At 41.5% G+C, this 18,134-nt stretch overlaps 1 protein-coding gene across 3 annotated transcripts in view; it reads right to left on the bottom strand.

Annotated features, from left to right (window-relative positions):
* The window catches only part of SORCS1 (sortilin related VPS10 domain containing receptor 1), a 536,576-nt gene that overhangs the window by 148,657 nt on the left and 369,785 nt on the right, over nucleotides 1-18,134 (bottom strand). For all 3 annotated transcript variants that reach the window (XM_075842830.1, XM_075842831.1, XM_075842832.1), the window contains exon 6: nucleotides 7,667-7,731. In XM_075842830.1, coding sequence (XP_075698945.1) covers nucleotides 7,667-7,731 — 65 coding nt within the window. The remainder of the gene's footprint in view (nucleotides 1-7,666; nucleotides 7,732-18,134) is intronic.

Below are 18,134 nucleotides of genomic sequence, written 5' to 3'. Positions count from 1 at the left end.
AATGTTTTTTATTTTCTTTTTTTGTTTGAGATTGAGGGTCCATTTGTGGCAAAATGGTATATATGATAAAGTTATAAATATAATTTCTATACTGCACCCTTGAACTGAATTTGGCCCTTGGGTATGGGTTTCTCCAAGGGCCAGACAAGGACGTTTATGAGGTTACATTTGAGGTCATCTCGGACATGGATTTTCCATCTTCTGGATGAACCGTTGTCCTTTGTCACCATCAGTAATGAATAAGTCAACAGGAGTTTACATCGTGTAAGCAGGAAGCCGGGAACAGAATATACAATATTCACTGCAGTTACTCACAGCCCCAAAAATGTCATCAACATGAAAATGTCAAAGTAAATTACAATCTTTTTATAGCTCCATCATCCATTGCCTCTGCTGGTTAGTTCATGTCAAAAATTAAAAAGGCTGAAATATTTTCTACCAGAATTACTTCTTCTATTTACTCTGAATTATTATGACTCTATTATAACTCTATATTTCACTATGTAAGTGGCTATATTACCAATTAGAAAAGACAATAAACAAGGCACCTTCATTTTTCAGGACCAACCTATTTTTGGGCTTAAGGACTTCACAAAAATGTCTTTATTTTTTTATCTTGGCACTCAGGAACGACTAATTTTGATATTTTTGCATCAATATGAAGATTTGTTTTTTTGCAGGGACCCCCGGCGATCATCTATAATCTGTGGGGAAACCTGGCAGTAAGTGTTTAGTTTCCCTGCAGCGCCACCACAGGAGAAATGAAGCATTACACAGTGTTCAATCATATCTATGTGTTGTCTGTGTAATACAGGACAGGGCAGGTCCTCCAGAGAGAGAGAGAGAGAGAGAGACGCTCTATGTAACTCTCATAGGAATAACCCCTAAATTACCTAGAGACTTTTCTCTTTCTGAACTCTTTAATCCTCCCCACACTTTTTTTTCTTCTTCTCCCCCTCCCCCCTTTCCTCCTGTTCTGTGCGCCGTGGAATTTCATGGCCGGTTGTAAAAAGGTAGAAAATATTTATAAGAAAAACATGTGGATAAAAAAAATAATAAAAGTCTATGAGCCCGTACACCAACTGCCCGGCTTTCTGAGGAAAACCAATCAGAAACTAAGCGGATCAGCGCTCACCTGATTCTGCCGCAATCGGTGGGGGTCTCAGTGCTCGGACCCTCACCGATCAAAACGTCTGACATATCACTTTACATCCCTGTTAATAATAACATCATTGGTTGTCTGGGGCAATGACCGGGTTGATGATAGCACTCCTGGTTGTCTAAGGAAATTAAGAGGTTAAAGACTATGTACACCTTTGACATTGTTTTTTTTTTGTTTTGTTTTTGTGTTTTTTTTAAATAAAATTGTGCATCAGTGTGTTTGGTGCAACTTCCTAAATACATTTTATTTCTTTTTTTCCACTTTTTGAGATACAGCTGCTTTGTATCCTGTATACAGAGCAGCTGTATTGAATGCTGAATCCTGTATCCGTCAGATCAGCGGGACTGATGGTTTCAGTGTCAGCGGGTCCTGCGTGTCTCTGACAGTTCAGAACTTAGTTGTGTTCGTTAACAGGTGGATCCTGCGTGTCAGACACGGAGGACCCGCTGTCACTGAACCTGTCAGTCCTGCTGACCTGACGGATACAGGATTCAGCACTAGATACAGCTGCTCTATATACAGGATACAAAGCAGCTCTATCTCAAAAAGTACAAATAATTTTTAATAAAATGTATTTAGAAAATTGCATCAATCACACTGATGCACACTTTTCTTAAAAAAATATATGATGTCAAAGGTTTACATAGCCTTTAACTACCTAATGTCTCAGTGTGTTTGGTGCAACTTTCTAGATACATTTGATTAAAACATTTTTTAACTTTTTGAGATACAGCTGCTTTGTATCCTGCATATAGAGCAGCTGTATCTAGTGCTGAGATATGAATACGTCAGGTCAGCGGGACTGACGAGTTCAGTGGCAGCAGGTCCTGCGGATCCACCTGTTATCGATCTCATCTAAGTTGTGAACTGTCAGAGACACGCAGGACCCTCTGCCACTGAACACGTCAGTCCCGCTGATCTGACGGATACAGGATTCAGCACTAGATACAGCTGCTCTGTATACAGGATACCAAGCAGCTGTATCTCAAAAAGTAAAAATATTTTTTATTATAAAAAGGGTTTAGAAAGTTGCACCAAAAACACTGATAGACATTTTTATGTAAAAAAAACAACAAAAAACATTTCAAAAGGTGTACAAAGCTTTTAAGTATTGTATAAAGGTCACAAACAAATGGAAGAGAGCAATAATCACCATGGTTTCTGACTCCCTACAAAAAAAATAAAAAATTCTCCCCCCCATACCAATGACCTGCTCTTCTCCACAAGCCCATGAGGGCAGGTCATAGATTGGGGGTTGGGAGAGGTGAGGGGCCATGCTTATATTTACATATGATGGTAAGTAGAAGCACGGTTTCTCGACCCTTCCCCCACCCTCCAGAAAAAAAACTTAATATCTAATTGAAATCAAACATAAACAGGGCTCCACATCTCCCCCATACCAACTACCTGCTCTCCTACACACTCTTGGAAGGTCACAAGCACATGTATGAGGGCAAGCAATAAGTTTGGGGGGTGGAGTGAGGAACCGTGTGCCTAATACCGGTTGTGTTTAGGTATAGCCCCTTAGGCCCCCTGAGACCCATGGAGAATGTGAGCAGGGGAGGGGCCGAGAGAAGCGTGATCCATTTTTAGAACTTCCTGTGGCCGCTGCTCCTCTATGCAGCACAACACGCTATATGTACACCTCCGGCGCCAAATTTCCAGGCTTTACTATCATTTGCTATGTTAATTTTTCGTTTCGCAATGTTGTTTGCTCAGTTTATAGAAGAAAATAAAAAAATTGGGAGATGGTGAAGTTTTTGTATTGGTTCTGTTCACCCATAAGATGCCAGCTCAGAGGTCAACGAAAAAAAGTTTTTGTTTTTTAAATGTTTCCTATTAAGCCCCATGCACACATCCATTGCCCATCGTACGGCCGCTAATGACGGATGCGCACACGGACAGCTTACATGTGCAGTCCGTTTTTTCAAAGGACCAAATAAATGGAATGACCTGAGACTGTTCCGTCAAAAACGGACAGGAGTAGGACCTGTTCTATTTTTGTCGGAACGGCCACACGGTTCCGTTAAAAAAACGGAAGTGTGCATGGCCCCATAGAATTTAATGGCTCAGAAAGATATCCGTTAAAATAACACGCTGAAGCATTTCACTGAAGTGTGCAGGAGGCCTTAGGTCTGTCTATGGCAAAAGAAACACATTCCTAAAAAGTGGACATATTTTGAGGGAGTTCCTTTTTTTAAGATTTTTTTTTTTTTTTTTCACATTTTATTGGCCAAAAACTTACTTTCCCATTGACTGGGTAAATTTAATCTGCATTCGTCCGCTAATTAAAGCATTATACAGCACAGCAGATTCACCCGCTCCTCACCATCTGCTCCTGGGACTTACAATATGTCAAAAAAAATAAAAATCTGACCTAGAATGGGAAAAATTTACGTAACACAAAAAGAACAGCAAAACTTAAACTCAAAGATTTTCTTCCTTGGCAACTTTTCACGACACCACCAACTTGACATTTGCAAATATGATAATTTACCAAAGATCTTCACGTAGGTAATTGATTTGGAAATCACGGCAATCATTTACATTTACCCAAATCAGAATAATTCCAGGAGAGATGAAGTGACGTGTCATGTAGGGACCTGGGAGTGAGAAGGACAGGATAAGACAAACCAGTGTGGCAGTGCCCGGCATCTCTGCAGTGCTGCCTATGGGCAGTAATTGTCTTCGATTCTCCGGCCTCCCCTTAATTTTTGCATCATTTGCAGCCACCGGCAATCGTAGACAGCAGAATCATAATCATTTTATGAGATCGTGAGGCACCCAAGATAAATTCACTTATACCTTTGCTAAATTTATTAAATTTGAGCCTCATTAAGGTGTTCCATAACTGAAGGCATTTCCATGGTTATATCCAATTATCCAATGTTAGTCACGTGGACCTGAAGGTCGGAGCAAAAACTATCCTACTGTCCTCTATCATATCCAGCTGTATATATATATATATATATATATATATATATATTATATTCAAATACCCATAATCCATGATCCTGAGGACCCCTGAGGTGCTGGATCATGGGACATTCCGAACTGTTGGAACTTACTTGCTCACCAGTGGTTCGATGCTACATCCAAGTCATCTCTTGACTTTTCAGCAGCTCCAAGACTAGTAAAAAGGGCCAAAGCGGACAATGAAGCCCCGAACCGAAAATAACTGTTACCTCCCGCCCCAACCCAGCGACACTTCCCCGCTGAGGACCATGACTACTTTGCCTCCAGTCCTTGGCCGTGTCGTGTTGCTGTAGATTTTACTTTCGCCTTGCTCCTTCAGATTTGTCGTCTGGTACATGTAGTCCGACCTGCTGGTTTTAATTCCCGGCTCATTTTCTGTTAACTACTTTGTCTCATCTTTTTGTTTGATGCATCTTGACTGCTCTCCTGGTGACGACTCATGGTTCCATTCCCGTCTTCGCCTCTGGTCCTCTACAGACGTTTCTATCAGCATCTCTGCCAACAATCGTGACCATTCTGGGGACTGTGACTTAGAAATCTGAGCTGGAAAGTCAGTTTCTCCTTGCGAGGGTTGAGGGTGACTCCTTACCTTCTGCCCCTTCCAGTTTAATCTATTGCTGCTTCAAGGATCTACTTCTCCAGTGAGAATCATAACAAGACCATGCCCCACACTCACATAGATAAGGGAAAATCAGAGTTGGCACATCATCAATGGTACGTGAGCATCAGCCGGCGTCCAACAAGAGATGCCATGGACTCACCAGAGTTACTAAGGACCTTTGAATGTGTTGCCCCCAAGGAAGTAAAGTGCCGTCTTTCAGGTAAATTCCTTCATGGGACTATTTTTGTTACATACTGGATTACCGGGATTTCTGGATCATCAGGTGCTGGATTTATGGAATTTTACTCATATATACACTAATATATGTAGTCTTATACAGATACAGTAGGGCCCCATGGACCACTGCCGACAACTAATTAGAATGGAGCACAAATGACCACGGTAAAGCTTTATCCTGTCACCCTTATGCCAGATCCAGGGATGAAGTAGATTAAACTTTTTGATTGGGCGACTATGAATTACATGGACCTCCATAGTCCTCCAGAGCAAGAGCTACTCTTTGCAGTGACTCTCGGTTTTACACCAAGCAAGGGACCCCCTTTTAATAAGAAAAATTGACAAGTGTTCCCCTAAGGAGAGAAGCCCTTTATCTTTTATTGTGATATTAATACACGACTCTCTGACTTTGGTGATGAACATTTTTTGCTGTATTTTCTCTTTCGATGCTTCCTATATATTCTCTGCATGATTTGGCCGCCGGATGCTCGTCATCATTCCTCCGTTGGGATTATGGAATAAGTGACTTCATTATACAGTGAGTAGAATATTTGCACGTAAATTGAAGAACGGATATTCTCTCTCCCTCCTGTATGCAGGTGGTGAGGCCTCTACACAAACTTTCTTCTGGCTTTTGATGTTTGCACAAGGAATCCCCCCCCCCTACTTTTTCATGTGCAGAATTTGGGGTCTTTCTTTTTATTTTCCAGGCTTTTTATATCTTCTATAGTTCTATGTACTTCCCTGATTTATTTTAGGACAGGGTGATGCAATCAGCTCCTCGTGTCTAAGCTTTCTGGACCGCTGTGAGTGCATAATGGGAGGATGGGGTTAAAGGGATTGTCCAGGATAAGAAAAACATGGTTTCTTTCTTCCAAAAACAGCGCCACTCCTGTCCATAGGTGGTGTGTGGTATTGCAGCTTAGTTCTATTCACTTCATTGGAGTTGAGCTGCAATATCAGACACAATCCATGGTCTTTGGAAGAAAGCAGCCATGTTTTTCTAAGCATGTACAACTCTAACTGCTGTCATGCCAGAATTATTTAGTTTTTCCTGGAGTTCCCCTTTAAATTTCCCAAGAATGAAAAAAACAGCTATCAGAGAAACTTTCTGACCACAATAGTGTCAATACAAGATGTCGCCCACATTCTGCCGCCTTGTCTTTGTGTGAGGGCTCTCAGCTCTGATCTGTAGAAAGGATCCGCTTCCTTTTTATTTATTTTTATTTTAATTGAATTTAATATCTTACAATCTAGGGCTGGAATTAAGCCGTGTAATGCTGCACTGAGCGAGTCTTAAATCTGCTTCCGAGAAGGAAGACGCTTCTAAAAAGGTTCATATAAATGATTTGAAATGCTCCGGATTAGAATAAGAAAGATAAAAATTCATTTGCATGAAAACTTTTCCGTTTGGGCAGAGAAGGGCTCATCTAAATAGTGTTGGTGAGCAGTGTAAGCTGAGGGTGGGGGGTTGAAATAGAAATAAGGAGGTAAATGTAACCAAATGAACCAGTTAATGCAAAATAGATACATGGGTAAAGGAACACTGCAGGCAAAACTGATACATAGTAAAGGGTCCAAGGGGGCGGAGCTTCTTTAGTGCTCTTTGAGTGTCTGTGTCATGCTCCGCCCCGCTCCAAATCCCAACATTGATTTGTATCCATTTTAAATCAAAAACATTAAAGGAGTAGTCCAGAATTTCAATATTTTTTTTAGGCACCAAATACTGCATATGGCTCGTGAGCTTTCAGACAAAGCTGGAGGCAAAAGCGTAACTTTAAGCTCCTGGGCCCCAATGCTTATAATAGGCCCCGCCCCCACCTACCATGCGCCATTTATAATACTGGTGTCATCTTATTTGGCAGAGGGGCTTTTAAAGCCCCTCCAGGCACCAGGGCCCAGGTACAACGGATACTTCTTACCCCTATAGCTACACCCATGACTGAAGGATTGAGTAGGAGAAAATAAAGAACACCTAATGAAAGGCATGAACATGTTGACAAAAAGCTCCACCACAAAAAGCCGAGCAGGAACTCTTAAAACAGTGAGATCCCCCCTGTAACCTGTGTATCCCAGGGGAAACCATCATCTGATAATTAGGGTTAGTGGGCTAGGACTAGTAGGTTAAGGTTGTGGGTTAATGTTATTGGTTAGGGTTAGTGGGCTAGGATTAGTGGGTTAGGTTAGGGTTTTTGGCACTGGATAGTTGCTTATAGTTATTGGTTAGGGTTAGGGGGTTGGGGTTATTGGTTAGGTTAGTGGGTTAGAGGTTATTGGTTAGGATTAGTGGGCTAGAATTAGTGGGTTATGCTTTTTGGCTATAGATAGTCGCTTAGGGTTATTGGTTAGGGTTAGTCTACATAGATTAGTGGGTGAGGGGTTATTGGTTAGGATTAGTTGGGTTAGGGTTTTTGGCTAGGGTTAATATCTTAGGGTTATTGGTTAGGGTCAGTCTACTTGGATTAGTGGGTTAGGGGTTATTGGTTAGGATTAGAGGGTTATGATTAAAGGGTTAGAAATAATAGGTGGTAGTTACGGTTACAATTTAAAACTCTACTGGGCTAAAATGAAAAGAGAATTATCCCTTAAAATCCATCCAATTTAACCTATTTATTTTATTATTATTATTATTGTGAATTAATATTACTTATGAAAAACATGCAAATTACATAATATTCACTGTCACTTACATCCTTCTGGAGTCTTAGTCTCTAAGTGGACAAGGTCTGCATCTCTGTTAGACACGGTCACGGTCCTAATGGCACAAAAGAAAAAAACAAGTGTCACAGATAGAAAGTCATCAAGATGGAAAAACAAAAAAGTTTCTTATTTAATCTCAAGGAAGATAAAAAAATTCCATCTAGCTTCCCAATAACAGAAATTAGCATAAGGCTTCATGTACACGGCCGTGTTATGGATTTGTGTTTTAAGGTTCCTGTTATGGGTCCATACTGTACCTCAGAAAATTTCATGAGAATTCCTAAGAAGAAAATTGTGGAATGCTTCTAGGGGAGAAAGGGTGCTCACAGAGACATCATGTAACAGGACACAACTCCCTGCGGGCACATGGATAGATGGACCCATAGAAACTGTGTGCTGCCATACCGGGTCAGTGCACATACCCATGTGTGTAGCTCTATGTGTGTAGTATGTACATACTATATAGTTAGAGTTACATAGGTTAAAAAAAGTCACAGGTCCATCAAGTTCAACCTTTCTAAATAAATTGCCGTCATTCGTTGCTTCATTAATTATAACCCTCAATGCCATCCGTCAGTAAATATTCATCTAGACTTTTTATAAATGCTGACATAGTATCTGCCATCACTACCTCTTGAGGAAGGACATTCTATAGTGTGACTGCTCTAACTGTAAAGAACCCTTTCCTATATTGAGGTCGGAAACGTCTTTCTTCCACACACAATGAATTTCCCATGGTCCTTTGTAAAGTCCTTGGAAGGAACAGATCATGTGCAAGTTCTCTGTATTGACCTCACATATACTTATACATATTAATAAGATCACCTCTAAGACGTCTTTTTTTCCATGTTGAACAAGCCCAATTTCTCTAGCCTTTCATTGTAAGCGACACCTCCCATTCCATTTAATAATCTAGTCGTCCCCCTTTGAACCCTCTCCAGTTCTCCTATGTCATTTTTAGAATTTGGAGCCCAAAACTGAATTCCGTATTCAAGATGTGGACTTACAAGGGATTTATAGAGGGGTAATATTACATTTCTAGAGGGGTAATATTACATTTCTAGAGGGGTAATATTACATTTCTAGAGGGGTAATATTACATTTCTAGAGGGGTAATATTACATTTATAGAGGGGTAATATTACATTTATAGAGGGGTAATATTACATTTATAAAGGGGTAATATTACATTTATAAAGGGGTAATAATACATTTATAGAGGGGTAATATTACATTTATAAAGGGGTAATAATACATTTATAGAGGGGTAATATTACATTTATAGAGGGGTAATATTACATTTATAAAGGGTTAATATTACATTTATAAAGGGGTAATATTACATTTCTAGAGGGGTAATATTACATTTATAGAGGGGTAACATTACATTTATAGAGGGGTAATATTACATTTATAGAGGGGTAATATTACATTTGAATCACAGGTTTTTATCTCTCTTGATATACACCCTAAAATACTATTTGCTTTTGCAGCTGCTGCTTGACATTGAGTGCTGCAGCTTATTTGTTACATTTATAGAGGGGTAATATTACATTTGAATCACAGGTTTTTATCTCTCTTGATATACACCCTAAAATACTATTTGCTTTTGCAGCTGCTGCTTGACATTGAGTGCTGCAGCTTATTTGTTACCAGAATAACCAGGTCATTTTCTTGTTCCGTTATCCCCAGTTTTATTCCATTTAATGCTTATGCATTACTGCTATTATTGTGTCCTAGGTGCCTTTCTCTACATTTAAGTCTGGTACTATGTATATCGTGTTTGGTGTGTGTACAGTATCTAGGAGTGACCAAGGATGGCCCTATACATAATTGGCTATGGGACCCCATTATTCCTCGTTGGCCTCTGCTTTTTTGACCGAGAACCTCATCTTATTCATAATGAAATTGCAGACCCCGCTCTCTGCCTGTAGCTATTGAAGACGCAGACCTCTCCGCTACCATCCTTACCACATCCGAATAAAACCTCCAGACCTATATTACTTTTAATTTAGCCGCAGTAACATTATTTTATTGTAATATAATTCACCGATATTGCTGGATAATATAATGAGCATCAATCTTCAAACCTCTTCGGCGCAGTTAACGCGTTCCACCGATTCCACTGTTCTCTCTGCAGCTAATCCCAGACTTTATAAGAGACGAGGGTTTTTTTTTTTCAGAACAGAAATTGCAATTTACATTTTAAGTCTTATTTCTTATGACCTAATTCTCCCTCCCCCTCTCTCGACATCTGCACTTAGTCTGTGGGCTGCAAATTCTTTAAAAATGCAGTTATTGCAGTTCTGCTTCATATGGTGGAGCATTGAGCTTTGTTCTTTCTTACACTCGGTCCCCACAGAGGTCGGAGATACACAATAAATAATAAGTCTGGAGGAACTCGTCAGCCTCGAATGCCTATTGTGGATCACAAAAGACAAGATTACAGATGTATCTCGGCATCCGAACAGAACGACTTTTTTTGGCAGTGGGAAGATCCCTTGAGTTCTTCACCAGCCGGCATGTTCATTTCAATAGTGGAAACCAGTAGGACGACTCTGAAGCCAAGTTTAAACCCACAGCTTGTAGTATGTACATCTCTGTTCATTCATTATACAGAGCTCAGCCGGCTCTTAGGACTGTACGAAATCCCATTAACCCATGCCGCATCGCAAAAACCCGTCTGGTTTTACATAAATAACGCTTAAAGGGGTTGTACAGAATTACAAAAACATGGCTGCTTAGTTCCAGAAACAGTGCCACACTTCTCCAGTGGTTGCTTGTGGTATTGAAGCTAAGCTCCATTCATTTCAATAAGTTCTGTGAACTTCCACATGGTGTCCTGTATGGGTGGTGCAAGAGTCCCTTGTACTTTCATAGGGTGATCCATTTAGGTACCACATGAGTCCTATGTACTTCTGTATTGTGTTCTATATGGGTACCGCATGAGTTCTGTGTACTTCCGTATAGTGTTCTGTCTGGGTTCTGCAAGAATCCCTTGTACTTTTGTATGGTGTTCCATATGGATACCGCTTGAGTCCTGTGTACTTCTGTATAATGTTTTGTACGGGTACCGCATGAGTTTTGTGTACTTCCATTTGGTGTTCTGTATAAGTACTGCAAGAGTCCCTTGTAGTTTCTTATGGTGATCTATATGGATACCGCATAAGTCCCGTGTACTTCTATATGGCGTTTTATATGGGTAACGCATGAGTTTCTGTATAATGTTCTGTACGGGTACCACATGAGTCCCTTGTACTTTTGAATGGTGTTCTATATGGATACCGCATGAGTCCTGTGTACTTCCGTATGATTTTGTCTTTCAGACAGTTCTCTTTCTATGTGGGTACATCTGTCTGGATTACACGTCTACCCATCAGATTACAGTGTGATTATTATTACAGCCCGGAGGAGATGTACAACATCTAGAGGAGCGCAGACATGAATCCGTGCTGGGAGCTCCGGGAACAAGTCTGTATCTGCACCGCACAACAAACTCATATCTTGGTTAATGAGAGGTGTGAAGTGCGAGTTGTGTGTGACGCGATTTAACAGAAGGAGCCGCACATGCTTCTATCTGCTTTACAGGAATCCAGCTGGCACTGGGCTGGCACAGCTGGGCAGCTCGGACTCTTATCCCCAGGTTGTGTGAACTGGTGCTGATTCATCTGGATACAAAAAGCTGTTCACTTTATCGTTACAGAATAGTAACAGGTCAGACGTAAAATTGCAGAAAATTAGAATTTCTCCTCGGGATGCTGATAACTATTCTGAGACAATGGTAAGAACTCCATGTTCAGTTCAGAGCCGGCGCCAGGTGTATGTGGGCCCTTGTGCCAGGTTACCTCTACCTCCCCCACCTTGGGCTTGAGATTTTTTTCTCCAGAACACCAAGGGCCACCCAAGTCCAGTGGGCCCTTGCTTCTGCCTAGGTTTTCCTGGCGGTGACGGGAGTCCTGGTTCAGTTGAAGCCAAGGTCGGACTGGCCCATCTGAGAACCAGAGGATCCTCCGGTGGACCCAGGCTCTACCACAATAATGGCCCTCAAAGGTCTAGCAGAAGACAACCCCATTTGGAGGTGACTTTGGATCAATTACTTGCCACTAGCGTCTATTTCCCATGGGTTGATTCACAAATTGCCTATTAGACCTTATTGATGATCTGTCCCCTGTGTACAATGATAACAACAAGGACTAGGATAAAATAAAAAGTAGACAAATTCTATATAGGTGGAGGGTGGACCCTCAAAATCATATCCTATGGTGGACCCAATGAACCCCAGTCCGGCGCTAGTTGAAGCCTACACATCTAGAGTACTAAAGGCAACACAACCAGATCCCTACTCTGTACTGATGAGGAGCAACTACTCCAAAACAGTGCTGCTTTACAGATGGGAGTCTCCAGTATGGCTGATATCCCGATGTTACAAAGCTCTATAAAGGGTTTAAAATTGACTTACCGGTACCTACCCATAGGTGGCATCAGAGAGACAATTTTCCTACTATGGGAGGAAATCTAATTTGCATAGTTTTTCCCAGAGAGCTTTGCACTAAAGACTCCCTACCAGCTGAATCTCCCCAAGTAGGATCATGACCTTGCCAAAGTTACTGCGCACGGCTATGAAAAGGTTTTCTAGTAATGTACGTTTCTGGATGGCAGCCAATATAACTGCCCACAGGTGTTGCTCCCCAAACTTTGGTCTCTCTTTTCATATAAATTCCTACTCCCACACTACACAACTTAGGTGATTTACCATTCAAGCGCCTGTAACCTATAATGAAGCTTTTATGGCAGTGTTATGGTTGTAAATAGTTAAACAGAGAGGGGGTTAATATTACTTTACTTTTTGTAGCACCTTTTTAATAGTGGGTCAATCCATTTTAACCAGACATTTTTGGGCTCAAGGACCAGACATCATTTTTTGACATTTTGGATCATGTAATTTCTTTTTATTTATCTGTCTCGTAGCAAAATGAGTTTGTTTTTTTGCGGGAAAAGTTGTACTTTTTATTTATACTATTTTGTGGGAACAAGCAAAACGTTTTTTGGTTTTGTTTTACTATCTAATTCATCTCCGACCTAAACAAAGTGTACATGTGTAAAGTATAAGTGGTTACGCTCCTGGGGATACCCAATATGTGGGGGTTATTTTATATGTTATTAATATTTGTTTTGGGTCTTCCTTTTACATTTATTTAGTTATTTATTTAGTAACATTTAAAATAATATTTTGGACTAAAACATTTATCACCTACCGTATCCACTGAAGGATTGATACATTTTAGATCGGGGTGGGGTCTAACTGTTAGGACCCTGAACAATCGCTTGAGCACATTTTTGCCACTAGGGCTCACTATGTGTTTAATTTGTGTTATTTTCTTTTTTGTACATATGTAGCAGAGCTGGATTTATCATTTAGGCTCTGTTCACATCTGTGTTGTGGTTTCAGTTTGTAACGAAAATCACAATGCAGTGCAGTATCCATTGAACGATGGATATGAGTGGCGCCCCCACGGACCCTATTTACTTATAGTGGGGTCTGTCGGGTTCTGTTGTGGTGTCCATTGCTTTGACGGGAAGGACAGCGCTGCATGCCATCACATTTGACAGAACCTGTGACTGAGGCTCCAAACGCAGATGTGTAAGGGCGGGTTCACACATGGCGGAATTGCACTTAAATTCCGCTGCGGACACTCCGCAGCGTTAATCCGCAGCGGAGCCGTTTCTACATTGACTTTCACTTTAATTTAGCAGTGTTCGTTTACACGATGCGTACAATTCCGCTGCGGAGCATAGGCTGCGGAGCGGAATTTGGTGTCCGCAGCATGCTCTGTCTGTTGCGGAGCAGTGGCGGACTCATGGCGGAATTTCTCCATTGACTTCAATGGAGATTCAAAGTTCCGCAATGAAGTCCGCAGCTGTCATGCACATGTCATGTGTGCTGCGGATGCGTCTTGCTTTTTTTACTTGACATTTCTTCATTCTGGCTGGACCTATGTATTTCTAGGTCTACAGCCAGACTGAGGAAGTCAATGGGGCTCCCGTAATGACGGGAGCGTTGCTAGGAGACGTCAGTAAATAGTCACTGTCCAGGGTGCTGAAAGAGTTAAGCGATCGGCAGTAACTGTTTCTGCACCCGGGACAGTGACTACCGATCCCAATATACATGTATCTGTAAAAAAAAATGAAGTTCGTACTTACCGAGAACTCCCTGTTTCTGTCTCCAGTCCGGCCTCCCAGGATGACGTTTCAGTGTAAGTGACGGCTGCAGCCAATCACAGGCCAAGCACAGGCTGCAGCGGTCACATGGACTGGCGCGTCATCCAGGGAGGTCGGGCTGGATGCCGAAGGAGGGACGCGTCATAAAGACAACGGGCGGTAAGTATGAATTTCTTTTACTTTCACTAGGGAAAGTGCTGTCCCTTCTCTCTATCCTGCACTGATAGGGAGAAGGGAAGCACTTTTCCCGCAGTCCGCAGCAGCTAGTCCGCATCAATTTTCTGCACATTTTGTGCAGATCCGCAGCCGTAATCCGCAACCCGGATTAGGTGCGGCATTGATGCGGACAGTTGCGGAGGAATTCCGCCATGTGTGGTCATGCCCTAAGAGCCTCAGAGGTTTTTATTTCTTTAGAAAACCTGTCCCCATACAGCTCAAAAGGGCATAAACAGGTAATAGAGGGTGTTGACATAAGGGGGACCCCTCCCCATAATATTAATATCAGAGAGCCAATGTAAACAACTGATCTTCTTTAGGAGATCCTTACATTAGACTGTAGGCAAAGTGACCCCCCCCCCTGGACTAACAGTGGGACCCCCCATAAGTCACTACCTGTAACAGAGAAGGTGTTTTCTGCAGAGTACAACCCTTTTCCCCGGTAATAAGTTTCCCTTTAGTTCTATAGAAAACTGCCTTTTAATATCACAACGAGGAGAGCCAAATGACAAACTCGTCACTGTTGCTTCGACACATCTGTGTCTGGAATAACACTATGCCTGAACATTACAGGTGAACTCAATGATTCCTATATTACACATTGTAACAGCTACAAAATGTTTTTCTACCACGTAACAAGAATCCATTACTTAGTATTTTTTATGGTTTTTTTTTGCCTCCATAATTGAACGTCAGTTTCCTTGTTTCCCTGATTCTCAGATCAAAGTGACATTTACACCCCCTCACTTTGTGCTCTGCACCAACAGTGAATATGTACAATGATTACAATAAAGTCTGCCCCACCAGTACAGGCTGCACTGGAAACCGGACTATTCCAGGGAACTCATAACCTTAATTTGCGGTGCTTTCAAAATATAATTTGCTTATATCTAATATGGCAAAATATTTTTATACAAATGTGGATGTAGCAGAGATGTAAATGTCACTGAACTGTTGTTGTTTTTTGTATGTCCAGAGATAACTCACTGATCCAAATGACAAACACAGCTCTGCTATATCTGTATAAGAACGTGTTATATCAAGCCCATTACTGCACCAGGATGTGTATAAACTTCATAGCTGCAGATCCCTTGTGATTGACAGTCGCACTGCTGCGCTAAGCTCCAATCTGGGCTCTTTAACTATATCAATGCTGAGCACTGTCTAAAGGAAGGTGAGGGGGGGGGGGGGATTTCTGATTATAAATTATTTTACCATCTATATGAAGCCTGCTTTGAAATGATAGGACTGCTCATAAAAAAGGTTTCTATATCTGTATCCTCATGACAATACTTCCTGTGCTATGGCAGCTCAGTGTTATCATTGGATAATTAGGTCTAAAAACAACCAATCAAAACACAGTTTACACTTTTCTAACTCAAATATGAAGATGAAAAAAACTTCTGATCATGGAGCTCAATTTCCCCATGATGACCCTGAGTTTCCACAGACCAGGAAGTGTTGTCATAGGGTAACTGATACAGACACTCTTCTGACAGAAGGTATGTGCCACCATAGGATATTGTGTAACAATACATTAATAGTAAACAATCTAATAAGCACCTATGATTCCAACATTGCCAGCAGCGATGGTGGAGGCCAATTGTTTTGTTTTTTTGCTTTGAGACAAGGAAAAACTCACATCAACAAGTAAGACAATATAATTCTTGCCTTTAAAAATGCAATTAAATATGACAGACCTGCTTTGAAAAAGACTTCTGTACCTGTGTCCATATGATAACACTTCCTGTTATGGTGAAATGTCAGCTCAGTGTTATGATAGGATCAAAAAGCAATCAATCAAAGCCCATCATTTTTCTATGAAAAAAAGTGACTTAATTAGCCGCTCGATGTCCCTATGAAGTCACTAAACTGCCCAATATTAGGAAGTGTTGTCATGAGGACACAGACAAGCGTTCTTTTGACAACAGACTTGTAACTTCTAACTTGACAAGAAAAATATATTTTGTAACATTGTTATAGATATTTTATGAGTTAATCTAGGATAGAGGATATAAAGAGTAACATTCGGGAACTCAATGCTCGAGTCCCTGGTACATTTTGTGGAACTACAAGTCTCAGAATAGCCTTGTTATTATGCGGATATACAGCAGCATCAGACTGTGTTGAGTTGTGCAAATCCTTGTCAATCATGTCATCAATCCATTTCAGCACCGTGGACAGCTCTACTGGAGATTCCCCTCTGCTTGCCTACTGGCTCTCCTCCAGAAGGAAGACAACTGTGTCTCTAGTGCCCCCTATAGGTGACTACTATGTAAGACAATATCCAACCCTTGAAACAGACCAGAGACCCCATCAGCAGACAGAACTGTTTCAGAGTTGCTGCTCCTCATCAGGACACAGTAGGATTCTGGTGGCTGAATGACATGTTCTTGGAAGGTGCTGATTTTCCTGGCGGAGATCCATTTGCCCAGAAATCCCATCATGTTGTTCATCATTTCTCAGGCTGTCTTATGAATTGTTTTAAGACGCGCAGGTTTCCTCCATGACAGAGAAGACGATTCAGAGTCCAATCCTGGTAATTGCACGCGCCGCGCCACGTAACATGTGTCATTAATAAGACGTTTGCTATTATCTCCGCTTCAGAGTGTGCACTTTGCTGAGAACAAGAGTCTCCCGCAGAGAAAATCACTACGAGAGTAACGGGTTTGTGTTTGATTGCTGCACTAAGTACGGGAATATTTAAATAGAACAACAGGTTCTTACGGAACGGGGGAGGGGAGGCCTTTACAATTCGTTTCGTAGCTGGAAAGTAATTTGCTTTGGGTGACATTTTTTTTTCAAGAAAGATCCGAACGAAGTGTTTTTAAATGATTCATAATTGAAAGAACCTGGAAATATTACAATGGTTGTCAAAGATAAATCGGCTTCTCCGTCGACCTGTAATGATAATGTGCAGTAGAGGCTCTCGATACACAACGTAGGATATGGATATACAGATTTATCCGTTACTCTGCCATATACTGATATCCCATTGCTTATATAGCACCGACATACAGATGTAGCCATCTTTATCTGGATTCTGATAATTTGCTGCAGCGCGATATCACACAACAAAAGCCACAGCTCCGAGCTCCGTAGATGATTGGACAGTGCCAAAGCCATGTTACACGCCGCCTTGCTAATTACACACCCCATTTACAGTTCAGGGGGTTGTTTAAAGAGGCTCTGTCACCAGATTTTCATACCCCTATCTCGTATTGCAGCAGATCGGCGCTGCAATGTAGATTACAGTAACGTTTTGTTTTTTTTCAAAAACGAGCATTTTTGGCCAAGTTATTACCATTTTTATATTTATGCAAATGAGCCTTTCTTAAGTACAACTGGGCGTGTTTAAAGTTATGTCCAAGTGGGCGTGTATTGTGTGTGTACATCGGGGTGTTTTTACTTCTTTTACTAGCTGAGCGTTGTGAATAGAAGTGTATGATGCTGACGAATCAGCATCATCCACTTCTCTTCAGAACGCCCAGCTTCTGGCAGTGCACAGACACAGCGTGTTCTCGAGAGATCACGCTGTGACGTCACTTCCTGCCCCAGGTCCTGCATCGTGTCGGACGAGCGAGGACACATCGGCACCAGAGGCTACAGTTGATTCTGCAGCAGCATCGGCGTTTGCAGGTAAGTCGATGTAGCCTCTGTCGCCTGGTGCCGATGTGTCCTCGCTTGTCCGACACGATGCAGGACCTGGGGCAGGAAGCACAGCGTGATCTCGCGAGAACACGCTGTGTGTCTGTGCACTGCCAGAAGCTGGGTGTTAACGAAGAGAAGTGAATGATGCTGATTCGTCAGCATCATACACTTCTATTCACAACGCCCAGCTAGTAAAACAAGTAAACACACCCAGATGTAACACACATAATACACGCCCACTTGTACTTTAACTTTAAACACGCCCAGTTGTACTTAAGAAAGGCTCATTTGCATAAATATAAAAATGCTCATAACTTGGCCAAAAATGCTAGTTTTTGAAAAAAAACAAAACGTTACTGTTATCTACATTGCA

The sequence above is a fragment of the Rhinoderma darwinii genome, chromosome 11 (genome assembly GCF_050947455.1).
Source record: "Rhinoderma darwinii isolate aRhiDar2 chromosome 11, aRhiDar2.hap1, whole genome shotgun sequence".
NCBI classification, from domain to species: Eukaryota; Metazoa; Chordata; class Amphibia; order Anura; family Rhinodermatidae; genus Rhinoderma; species Rhinoderma darwinii.
The sequence above is the reverse complement of the archived record's forward strand: the minus strand, read 5'-3'. Positions and strand labels throughout refer to the sequence as shown.